The sequence below is a fragment of the Rattus norvegicus genome, chromosome 7, assembly GCF_036323735.1.
Source record: "Rattus norvegicus strain BN/NHsdMcwi chromosome 7, GRCr8, whole genome shotgun sequence".
Taxonomy (NCBI): Eukaryota; Metazoa; Chordata; class Mammalia; order Rodentia; family Muridae; genus Rattus; species Rattus norvegicus.
In genome coordinates this window covers 37,210,160-37,223,169 of record NC_086025.1, presented here as the reverse complement: position 1 = coordinate 37,223,169, position 13,010 = coordinate 37,210,160, and the positions used below count along the sequence as shown (strand labels likewise).

Here is a 13,010-nt window from a genome sequence, read left to right as displayed (position 1 = left end):
AAGACTCTGGAGAAAATTTCCTGAACAAAACACCAATCAATGGCTTATGCTCTAAGATCAAGAATCGACAAATGGGATCTCATAAAGCTGCAAAGCTTCTGTAAGGCAAAGGACACTGTCGTTAGGACAAAACGGCAACCAACAGATTAGAAAAATATTTTTACCAATCCTACAACTGATAAAGGGCTAACATCCAAAATATACAAAGAACTCACAAAGTTAGACTCCAGGGAGATAAATAACCCTATTAAAATATGGGATACAGAGCTAAACAAAACATTCTCAGCTGAGGATTATCAAATGGCCAAAAAGCACATAAAAAAATGTTCAACATCCTTAGTCATCAGGGAAATGCAAATCAAAACAACCCTGAGATTTCACCTCACACCAGTCAGAGTAGCTAAGATAAAACACTCAGGCAACAGCAGATGCTGGCGAGGATGTGGAGAAAGATGAACACTCCTCCATTGTTGGTAGGATTGCACACTGGTACAACCTCTCTGGAAATCAGTCAAAAGGTTCCTCAGAAAATTGGACATTTGCACTACCTGAGGACCCAGCTATATCTCTCCTGGGCATATACCCAAAAGATGCTCCAACATAAAACAAAGACATATGCTCCACTATGTTCATAGCCGCCTTATTTATAATAGCCAGAAGCTGGAAAGATCCCAGATGCCCTTCAACAGAGGAATGGATACAGAAAATGTGGTACATCTACACAATGGAATATTACCCAGCTATCAAAAACAATGACTTTATGAAATTCATAGGCAAATGGATGGAACTAGAAAATATCATCCTGAGTGAGGTAACCCAATCACAGAAAAACACACATGGTATGCACTCATTGATAAGTGGACATTAGCTCAAATGCTCAAATGGTATGCACTCATTGATAAGTGGATATTAGCCCAACTGCTCAAATTATCCAAGATGCACAGACCACGTGAAACTCTAAAGGATGACCAAAATGCAGATGCTTCACTCCTTCTTTAAAAGGGGGACAAAAATATCCATAGGAGAGGATAGGGAAGCAAAGTTTAGAGCAGAAACTGAAGGAACGGAGCCTGCAGAGCTATTCAGAGCCTGCCCCACATGTGGCCCATACACATAAAGCCACCAAAACTAGATAAGATGAAGCTAAGAAATGCATGGTGACAGGAACCAGATATAGATCTCTCTTGAGAGACACAGCCAGAACATATCAAATACAGAGGCGAATACTAGCAGCAAACCATTGAACTGAGATTGGGGTCCCTGTTGAGGGAGTTAGAGAAAGGACTGAAGGAGCTGAAGGGGCTTGCAACCCCATAAGAACAACAATGCCAACCAACCAGAGTTTCCAGGGACTAAACCACTACCCAAAGACTATACATGGGCTGACCCTGGGCTTCAACTGCATAGGTAGCAATGAATAGCCTAGTAAGAGCACCAGTGGAAGGGGAAGCCCTTGGTCTTGCCAAGGCTGGACCCCTAGTGTAGGGGATTGTTGGGGGCGCATGCAATGGGGGGTGAATGGGGATGAGATCACCATAGAGAAGGGAAGGGGAAGGGATTAGGGGGACGATGAACAGGAAACTGAGAAAGGGAATAACATTTGAAATGTAAATAAGAAACACCCAATTTAATAAAAATGGAAGAGAAAAAAAAAACCTAATAGAGAAGAGGTGCTAAATGAGATTAAGTGAAGAGAAATACTCAACTGTTAGCATTTTTCCTTCTTCTTAAGTCAGAGCATTAATGTTTTATTTACCTTTGATTGTGTTTCATTCATATTATTGAAGCTTATAAAATTTAGCTTTCTTTCTCCTATTTTATCCCCGTGAGAAAAGGTTTCAGTTAGGTTCAGATCATCAATGGTTAATCCTAGAAGATGAAAGAAATAACAAATAAGAAGCAACAACAACAAAAATAATTCCCTTTATTCCAACACAAGAATAAACTTTTAATTCAAAAAAGGTTTAATGTTTTTAAAACCCTTTACCAACATGCAGCCGATATAACTCTTTGATGTAGTTTATTTTTAAAGGCTATATCAATAAAATAGGGAATAATTTGAATTTTATCATCTTTATAATTTTATTCTGTGTTAATTTCAAAGGACACATTAATAAGTACTAAGACATTTAAAAAATAAAGAAAATAAATTAAAAGCCATAAATTTTTCTTTTACACATTTACATTTTAATTTCTTTTTGTGATGCTGCCACAAGTGCCTTTGTGCAGGCTCTGTACATGCTAGACAAGTGTCTCCATATTAGGGTTTCACTTGAGGTTCACAGAACATGGTAGAAGGGGGGCAGAAAGATTTTAATAGCCAAAGGACCAGGATGTCTGTGGAAAGATTGAGTCTCTTGGACATAAATAGATTCATATGTATTTACTTACACACACACACACACACACACACACACACACACACACACACGAGATGGGAGTGGGATGAGACATGGAGGTGAAGGAGGGTGAGAAAATAATGTAAATATATTTTAATTTTTAAATGTGTGTAATGCTCTTTCAGAGGACCTGTTTAGTTCTCAACACCCACACCAAGCAACTCAAACTGTATGTTAACTCCAGCTCTAGGGAACCCAGGGCTTTTTTCTGGCTTCTATGGGCACTGGCATGGAACAGGCAAACATTTATATAGATGTGGAAAAATTAAGGAAAGAAACCCTCTATATATGATTTTCAAAAAGTTACTTGTAATGGCTATTTTATTTTGTATTTTTTTTGTCTTGTTTATTTTTTAAATTTTATTTTATTTTTTGCAAGACTATTTTTGTTTTGTGTTTCTTTTCTTTTCTTTTTATTGGATATTTTTATTTACATTTCAAATGTTATCCCCTTTCCTGATTTCCCATCCATAAACCCCCTATCTCATCCCCCCTTCCCCTTCTTCTATGAGGGTATTCCCCTACTCATCCACACACCCCTTCCCGCCTCCCGACCTGATATTCCCCTGCAGTGGCCATTATAAAGATGATATTGTCTTTTTAAAAGGAAGGTAAACAAATGAATGTTAATTAGGATTAACAGAAATTTTCAGTAAATTTTAATAAAATTTAGTACTGACCCTGGGCTCCAACCTCATAGGTAGCAATGAATAGCCTAGCAAGAGTACCAGTGGAAAGGGAAGCCCTTGGTCCTGCAGGGGTATATGGGGGTGCTGTAAGGGGGATAGATGGGGGGAATACCCACATGGGGGGGAGGGGATGGGAGCTTATGGACAGAAAATGGGGGAAGGGAATGACATTTGAAATATAAGTAAAGAAATATATCTAATAAAAAATTTAAAATACACTCCCAATATACAGCTTTGGAAACAAAGAACCATTCTAAGGATGAAACACAGCAATATAAAAATTACTGTTTTAAGATATTAGTCACAACAATGTAGGGCTGTATAAAAGTCAACAGACCTTACACTGAAATTTTTTAAAAGTCCATTAATTCCAATACATGATTTTTAGGGTGTTTTTATTTGGTTTGGTTTGGTTTGGTTTTTCTTTGACTTCTAACTTGGTTAAGTGTTTAGATTCAGGATCGCACTCGGTTATATGCACTTATCTCTGCTGTGACAGCACAGGACAGCAACAGAGCAGAATCATCTTCAGCTCTAGACCGCCATGCACACCCATGCTTTCCCATGGCTCTTTCCAAGTGCGGGGTGACTGAGAGTACCTGAGGCTGCACTCCTTTTGCCTCTTTCTTGAGCCATTTGACGAATTTTTCTCTTCAAGTCAAGACGTTCTTCCTCTAGACTTTCGATCTGCGAAACATGAATTATTAGTTCCTTCCCTTAGTGCAGATAGAAATTGTCAACAGAGCATCACTTGCCTCTTTCAAAAGAATCTGGTTCTCAGCTCTGTACTGCTGCTGCTTTACGCGTTTACTATTTCTAAATTCAGTCAGATCAATCATTGTCTTGGGTTCAAGGCCTGAAATAGAAAGCAAATAATTACAAACTTAAAAACGTGCAAGTAAATGACAAAATCTCCACAGAACACCAAGTATTACTCATTATCATTGAAACAGTCTGACATAAGATTTCCAGACAGCTATACTTGAAGACAGTTAAATGTTAACTAACTATAGAATCCTTACAAACACATATGGGGATGTTGCAAAGGTTACAATTCATTAACCAAGAAACCCTGTTACGAAGTAAACTTGACTTAATGTCCACTTGAAATCTGATATTGAGATGACATTTTTTATTTGTTATTTTAGTTTGCCAAGAGTATTTTATTAGACTAAATCAAATGCTCAGAGAAATGCTTGTCACATAGCATTTCTGCTATGGTTGTCACATATTACTAATGATGTTGTTATTCTAACCTGACCCCTAACATGCCTCCATTATAGTTCCTGATTCATTAATACCTAGGAGGTAAAAATCAAGTACCAAGACAGTTGAAAGAGTTCTAAACCAGACTTTGGATATAAAAGCTAAACCCCTTAAAGACAAGAAACATGGTGTTCGTGACAGCTTTCTAGATAGGTCAGAAGTTATCCATACATACTTCTAGATTCCTGGCAGTGACTTGACTAGTTGAGTTAATCAGAAATTTAGCATAACCATCTAGTGTAATCCTAAATTCTAGTTAAATTGTTTCAGAAATAAATAACCAATATAAAGTATTTATTTTTCTTCTAGACAAAAAGTTCCTAAATTGCCAGTTTAACTCTAAGAACGCACTAATTGATAGTCTGTGAGTATAATAAAATCACTATATAAATCATAGTCATTTTAAAGAGGTAACTTAGATTGTACACTTTAGTCATAACTTACCACGTAAAAGAGTAGTATTAAATAATTCATCCCTAATTTTAAAAGTACATAAATTCCCAAGTTATATTTGGAAATTACATCTTGATTAAATGGAACTCCTAAAATACTCAAATAAAACATAAGCAGTTTATCATGTATTTATATGTCCATAAAAGGTTTACAAAGAACTTTTAAATGGCCTCAAAACAAAATCAGTTTGTAAACTAACATTTCAGACAGATGTTTCTTATAGCAGAAAACAGCTGACCTCTTCTATGCGGCATAATGCAAAGACGTTCACCATCTGATTTTTACTGAAGGCAAGCAGACTGGACTGATGAAAGTCATGTTCCTTATCAACCACTGGGCCCCAAACCCACTTCAGTCAGAAACCTCCACTTTAAGAGTCTCTACAGAAACACTGATTTGGGCAAAAATACCATCCAACTACTTAGAAATAAACAAATGTAACGTAAGGGCTAGAAGCAAAGCACCAGGAAGGGAGAACATGTGTGCAGAATGGGTGCACTTTGCTTTGAGGAATAGGGCCATTTCCCTTACAAAAGTAAAACCAAACCAAAAGAAAACAAAGAGGACCTGAAAATTAGGGTTGAGGACAAAGCAATGTCTTAGAACACAGCTTACCGGCCCGCTCTCTAAGAGCTTCATTTTCATCAAGGACATCATTGATCTTCATCTCAAGCTTATTGATCTCCTTGGTCAACACTTCAATCTCTCCATCTCTTATTTTAATTTGGGCTTTATAATTCTTTATTTCAATAACCGCATCTTCTAAGCCATATACTCCCTGAAAAATACCCCATCTACCATCAATATAACATAATTTATTTGAACAAACAAATCAAATGTATGAATTTACTTTTTTTTATTAAGGTGATGGACAAATTTACTTACACCTGTATTTTATATGGCAGATGTTTTATAACTGATACATAAAAAATAAAAATAGTACATACTAATCTTTCCCTGTGCTGCGATCCAAATCTAGTAAAGAGGGCAGAATATGAACATCTGACCCAAAGGCAATGTGACTCAAAATATTGCAAATAAAATACCTAATAAGAGATTAACATAAAGGTACAGAGATAAAATATCAAGAGAGAATCAGGCATACCAGAACATACATTTAACTGCCTGGTGAATCAATTTAAAGATATAAAAAGTCCAAGTAGATTCAGTTGATATAGATATTGTAGGTGCCAAAGACATCCCCATCACAACTTCATCAAGCTAGCAGTCACAGCTCCATGCTGGCACAAAGGACAGAGATACAAGGGACTGATCCTGAGTCCTCACATGAGCTGCTTCTCTGAATAAAACACTTCATCCAAAGGTTTGACAGGGAGGTAAATACAGAAGGAGGAGGGAGGGTAAACAACAATAATGCAGTCTGAAAAGCCATAAAGAATCACACAGAATATCTCACCCTAAAACAAAAGAATACACCTTTTCAGCACCCCATAGTACCTTCTCCAAAACTGACCAAGTAATTGGTCACAAAACAACCCTCAACAGATACAAGAAGATTAAAATAATCTGATGCACCCTATCAGACCACCATGGCCTAAAGCTGGTCTTCCATAACAGCAAAAGCACCAGAAAACACACATACATGTGGAAACTGAACAACTCTCTACTCAGTGATAATTTGGTCAAGGATGAAATAAAGAAAGAAATTAAAGACTTCCTGGAATTTAATGAAAATGAAGGCACAACATACCCAAACCTATGGGACACAATGAAAGCAGTACTAAGAGGAAAATTCATAGCACTAAGTGCTCTGGTAAAGAAACTGGAGAGATCTTACACTAGCAATTTACCAGTGCACCTGAGAGCTCTGGAAAAAAAAGAAGCAAACTCATCCAGGAGGAGTAGAAGGCAGCAAATAATTAAACTCAGGGCTGGAATCAACCAAATAGAATCAAAGAGAACAATCCAAAGAATCAGCAAAACCAAAATCTGGTTCTTTGAGAGTATCAAAATCAACAAGATAGATAAACCCCTAGCCAAACAAACTAAAGGGCCGGGAGGCAGTATCCAAATTAACAAAACCAGAAATGAAAAGGGAGACAAAGCAACAGAAACGGAGGAAATGCACAAAATCATCAGATCCTACTGCAAAAGCCTATACTCAACAAAACTGGAAAATCTAGATGAAATGGATGGTTGTCTAGACAGATTCCACATACCAAAGTTAAATCAAGAGCAACTTTCTAAACAGGCCCATATTCCATAAGGAAATAAAAGTCATTAAAAACCTCCCAACCAAAAAAAGCCCAGGGCCAGATGGATTTAGTTCAGAATTCTACCAGACCTTCAAAGAAGACCTGATACCAATATTCCTCAAACTATTCCATAAAATAGAAACAGAAGGAACACTACCTAATTCATTCTATGAAGCCACAATTACTCTGATGCCTAAACCACACAAGGTTCCTACCAAAATGGAGAACTTCATTCCAATCTCGCTTATGAATATCGATGCAAAAATACTAAGTAAAATTCTCACAAACCTAATCCAAGAACACTTCAAAATCATCTCTCACCACAATCAAATAGGCTTCATCCCAGGGATGCAAGGTTGGTTCAATATATGACAATCTATTAACGTAATCTACCATATAAACAAACTCAAAGAAAATCACATGATCATCTCTTTATATGCAGAAAAAGCATTTGACAAAATACAAGACCCCTTCATGTTAAAAGTATTGGAGAGATCAGGAATTCAAGGTCCATACCTAAACATAATAAAAGTTATTCACTGCAAACCAACAACTAAAATCAAATTAAATGGAGAGATACTTGAAGCAATCCCACTAAAATCTGGGACAAGACAAGGAAGCCCACTCTCCCCATATCTATTCAATATAGTACTCGAAATGCTACCTATAACAAGAAGACAACAAAATGCGATCAAGGGGATACAAATCTTCCATGAAAAATTAAAGGTATCACTATTTGCAGATGATATTATAGTATACATAAGTGACCACAAAAATCTACCAGAGAACTTCTCCAGCTGATAAACAACTTCAGCAAAGCAGCTGGATATAAAATTAACTCAAATAAATCAGTAGCCTTTCTTTAAATAAATGATAAACAGACAGAGAAAGAAATTAGGGAAACAATTCCCTTCACAATAGCCACAGGTAATATAAAATATCTTGGGATAACTAACCAAACAAGTATAAGACCTTAATAATGAGAACCTCAAGTCTCTCAAGAAAGAAACTGAAGAAGATCTCAGAAAATAGAGAGATCTATTCTAATCTATTCTCATGGATTGGCAGAATTAACATAGTAAAAATGGCCATCCTAACAAAGGCAATCTACAGATTCAATGCAATTCCCATGAAAATCCCAACACAATTCTTCAAAGACATGGAAAGAGCAATTCTCAAATTTATCTGGAAAGGAAACAAAACCAGAATAGCTAAAACAAGTCTTAACAGTAAAAGAACAGCTGGGGGAATCACCATTTCTGACCTCAAGCTCTACTATAGGGCAATAGTGATAAACACTGCATGGTATTAGTACAGAGACAGATACATTGATCGATGGAATAGAATTGAAAACCCAGAAATAAAACCACACACTTACACATACTTGATCTTTGACAAAGAAGCCAAAAATATACAATGGAAAAAAGAAAGCACCTTCAATAAATGGTGATCTAATTGGATGTCTGTATGTAGAAAAATGAAAATAGAACCATATTTGTCACCATGTACAAAGCTCAAGTCCAAGTGGATCAAGGACCTGAACATAAAACCAGATACACTGAATCTAACAGAAGAGAAAGTGGGAAAGAGCCTTGAACTCATTGGCACAGGCAGAAATTTTCTAAACAGAACTCCAATGGCTCAAGCTCTAAGATCAAGAATTGATAAATGGGACTGGAAAGCTTCTGTAAGGCAAAAGACAATGTCAATAATCAGCAACCTACAGATTGGGAAAAAACATCTTCACTAACCCCCCATCTGATAGAAGGCTAATATTCAAAATATATAAAGAATTCAAGAAGCTTACCACCAAAACTCCAAACACAATCAAAAAATGGGGTCTAGAATTAAACTGAGAATTCACAACAGAGGAATCTCAAAAGGCTGAGAAGCACCTAAAGAAATGTTCACAGTCTTTAGTGACCAGAGAAATGCAAATCAAAATGGCCCTGAGATTCCACTTCATAAAAATCAGAATGGCTAAGATCAAAAGCTCAGGTGACAATATATGTTGGCGAGGATGTAGAGAAAGAGGAACACTCCTCCATTGCTGGTGGGATTGCAAGCTGGTACAATCACTCTGGAAATCAGTCTGGAGGTTCCTCAGAAAATTGGAAATTGATCTACCTAATTCCACTCTTAGGAATATACCCCAAAGATGCTTCACAATGCCACAGGGGCACATGTTCCATTATGTTCATAGAGGCCTTGTTTGTGTTAACCAGAAGCTGGAAACAACACAGATGTCTCACGACAGGAGAATAGATACAGAAAGTGTGGTTCATTTACACAATGGAATACTACTCAGCTATTAAGAATGAGGACATCGTGAGTTTGCAGGCAAATGGATGGAACTAGAAAATGTCATCCTGAGTGAGGTAACTCAGACCCAAAAGGACATACACAGTATGTTCTCTCTAATAAGTGGATATTAGCCAAAAAAAAAAAAAAAAGAGTACAGAATACCGGAGATACAGTCCACAGAACTCAAAAAGGTCAACAAAATGAAGGGTCCAAGTTCCACTTGGGAGGGAGAAGAAAGCAACCACAATGGAGGAGGGAGGAAGAGACAGAGGAGGGAAAGGGGATGAGGGTGGGGGTAGGGAGAAAGGGAAACAGGATCTGGTTTTGGGTTGGGGGTAAAGGAATGAAGTCCTGAGGGCAAGCAAAAAGAATGGAAACAGGTGATCTTCAGGAGGAAGGAGGTTGGGAAGACCCTCTAGAATATACCAGAGACCTGGGGAGTGAGAGACTCTCAGGAGTCAAAGCGAGGGGTAGGGGGAACCCTAGAGGAAAGGCCCTACAGTGGGGAGAAGGAACTTGTAGAGCCCATCTCCGGCAGAAAGATAGGGAGGTTATCAAGTGATGGATGCGGTTGCTATCTCACAGTCAAAGTTCTGACCCAAAATTCTGTCTCGAAAAAATGCAGGGATTGAAATGGAGACGAGCCTGAGGAAAAGATGGTCCAATGACATGCCCAAAGTGGGATCCAGCAAAGGGGAGTCCCCAAGCTATTACTGAAGCTATGGGGCATTCACAAAAAGAGACCTATCATGACTGCCCTCCAAAAAACCCAAGCAGCTGAAAGGGCACCCAACCAATGAGCAGAACCTACTGACCCCTCCGGTTGAATCAGGGAAAAGCTGGAGGAAGCTGAGGAAGAGAGCGACCCTGTAGGAGGACCAGCAGCCTCAACTGACCTGGACCCCTGAGATCTCTCAGACACTGAGCCAACAACCAGGCAGCATACACCAGCTGAGATGAGGCCCTGACACATATGCAGTAAAGGACTCCCGGGTCTGGGTTTAGTCAGAGAAGTTGCACCTAACCCTCAGGAGACTGGAGACCCCAGGAAGCTTAGCGGTCTGGTGAGGTTATATGGTATGGACATACTTGTGGAGATGGGTGGGGGAATAGGGTGGGAAGGAGGTATGGAATGTGAAACCCTTGGGTGTGGACCGGTAGGGGAATAAAATCTGTATGTAAAAATAAATAAATAAATAAACAAACAAATAAATGAGAATCACACTATTGTGTAATTCTGTGTATAAATACATCTGTATTTTAAATAAACTTTTCTTATCCCTCCTGACAATGATCCCTCCAAGAGTGAAAGATCATGTAACAAAAACCCAACAGCAAACAAGAGAAGCCTTGTTTCCAATGCCAGCCAAGGTTGTCTAAAAGACTCTCAAAACATACGCCTTATTGTTATTGCCCCTGACTGAACCCCAGAGGCAGAGGATAAGTCCCAATTACTGAAAACACCATGCATTTCAGAAACAGGGCCTAAAGAATCCAAGTTGGAACTAAGTTTTAAGCCTCTTCCTTGAGGGCTATTCCCGGCACCAGAAGGCACCATGCAAGCTTGAAAAGATGGAAATCAACTAATAATCATCCTGCCCACCTCTGCTGCTTATGAGCCACAATGACCAGCATGACACAGTAATCCTAGGGAAACTACTTGGTGCTGATAAAGTCGTGTTACCGTAGAGCCCACAGTTACCACTTTACTAAAGCAACATAATCCCAACAACAATCACGTCACTTGTCCTGAAACCTACAGATAAGTGTAATGCTTTCTCTTTGCAGTAGGAGCCCACAGGACCTCAGTCTTACACAAAGAACTACACAAGAGCAGTAACCAAGTTGAGCAGGAAAAATAGTCTTCTCCAGTGAAGTGCACATTTGCTTATCCAATATCCAATAAATACAGGTAATTCTACAGGTTACAGGAATCTGATCACACTGTGAACCCCAAGATTGTGTTATTTACTGGGAAAAAAAAACACTGTTTCTAATTGTGGTGTGGCTCAACCATTAGCACACACCTTTAATCACTCTGGCTAAAATACAGACACACCCTTAGTCCAGACCTTTAATCCCAAGCAATGAAGGTACAGTTAGTTTGCAGAAGGAAGCACCCATGTTAGGAAGTGACGTCTAATTAAATGGCAGTCAAAGCGATGAATCAGAGAAAGAGTTTACAGAAGAGGATATGCCCAATTCTCAGAAGAAAGGGGAAACACATGCTTCTTAGGAGATGGTAGCACAGAGAGAGCGATAAGGCAGTGTGTACTGGGACAACAGTGCAGAGACAGGTTGCAGAGAGACAGTAAGCTAGACATAGGTGAAGACTGAACGAGTCAGAGAAGTAGAAGAAACCAGAAGATTAGATATTGTCAAAGTTAGTTTGAAGCCAAGCAGAGCAAAAACTCAGAGGCTGAGGGAGAAGCCAGATTCAATCACTTAGCTTGGAGAGGAATTTGACCCAGAACAGCTGAGTTGAGAGGTCAGAAAGTTCTAGGAAGGAGTGAGTTTATTCAACAGTTAAGTCTCAAAGGCAGAAAACATTCTAGGACTAGACAAGATTGTACAGGGGCTAGAAACTTTGAGGACTAGGCCTAAGTTAGAATACAGAGGCAGAATAAGCCCTGAGACCTCAATTGCATCCAGCAAATAAAAGATATTTTTACATACACATCTGATACATACATATATACATGAATATATACAAGTAACAATAATTAATGAAAAAGGAAGAGAAGAGAGGGAGGAGGGTTATGTGTGGAAGGTTTGGAGAGAAGAAAGAGAAGGGAAAAAATGATGTAATAATCTCAAACATAAAAGAAAAAATAATAAAATAAACTTTTTTAAAAAAAGAAAAAAAGGTTTGGAAACAATTCTCTTGAAATAAAACAAATGCTTTGAAGTTTGAAAAGTTTAAAATCAAGAGATATAGAATGTTTTCTACATGGAACACACAAGAGCCACAGAACACGCTTGGTGTCAGGAATAATCTTAAGCTCTCTGACTGACAAGATAAAAATACTTACAGATTCATAATCTTTTAATCTCTTCAGAGCCTCAACCAATTCTTTGTCCTTCTCCCTAGCATCAGCCTCAGCCAGCTCAGCTGTTCTCTCGGCCTCTTTTGTTTTCTCTTCTAAAATTTGTACCTTTGAGTGGATTTTCATATAATGAGTCTGCTGATAAATGTTTGAAGTACCTACAGTATGAAAACAAAGAAATCATGAAGGAGCTGAATTGAGTTCTCCTCCTTATGGCTCTACTGCTCCCAAAGAGGGGCAGCATCGGTATGGCACGTGCGCTGCTGATGTGCCAGGACTTACTGTAAAACCAAGGCACTGTTTTGGTTTATTAGGAAAACCAACTGACAAGTAGAGTTGAGTTCAGTTACTCTGACTAGAAGTATATGGGTTATTAAAAACAAGGTTGTAAAAGCCTACTGTCGAAAGATGCCTGCCTGTGACAGACAAAGCTTAGTGGTGACAACAATCAGCATTCCTTTTGCCCACTATCAACAGTAAAATAGAATTCCCAGCGGGACATATTGCCAACCTAAAACTCCAGGAGCCTCCTTCTCCTCTGCTTCACCAATGGAGTCTTAATCTACAAAAATTAGTTATTTTTTCTAAACTCTACAAACTTTTCTGACCTTTGTTTCAGGCTACTACCTCATTTCT

General features: G+C 38.4%; 1 protein-coding gene across 15 annotated transcripts in view; it reads right to left on the bottom strand.

Annotated features, from left to right (window-relative positions):
- The window catches only part of Cep290 (centrosomal protein 290), an 89,191-nt gene that overhangs the window by 62,786 nt on the left and 13,395 nt on the right, over window positions 1–13,010 (bottom strand). For all 15 annotated transcript variants that reach the window (XR_005486624.2, XR_005486625.2, XM_039079085.2 and 12 more), the window contains 5 exons: window positions 12,360–12,532; window positions 5,423–5,585; window positions 3,844–3,944; window positions 3,688–3,775; window positions 1,757–1,869 (listed from right to left, as the gene is read on the bottom strand). Coding sequence is in view for 13 of the 15 variants with exons in the window: in XM_039079085.2 (XP_038935013.1) it covers window positions 1,757–1,869; window positions 3,688–3,775; window positions 3,844–3,944; window positions 5,423–5,585; window positions 12,360–12,532 (638 nt within the window). In the remaining 2 variants the exon portion in view is untranslated. The remainder of the gene's footprint in view (window positions 1–1,756; window positions 1,870–3,687; window positions 3,776–3,843; window positions 3,945–5,422; window positions 5,586–12,359; window positions 12,533–13,010) is intronic.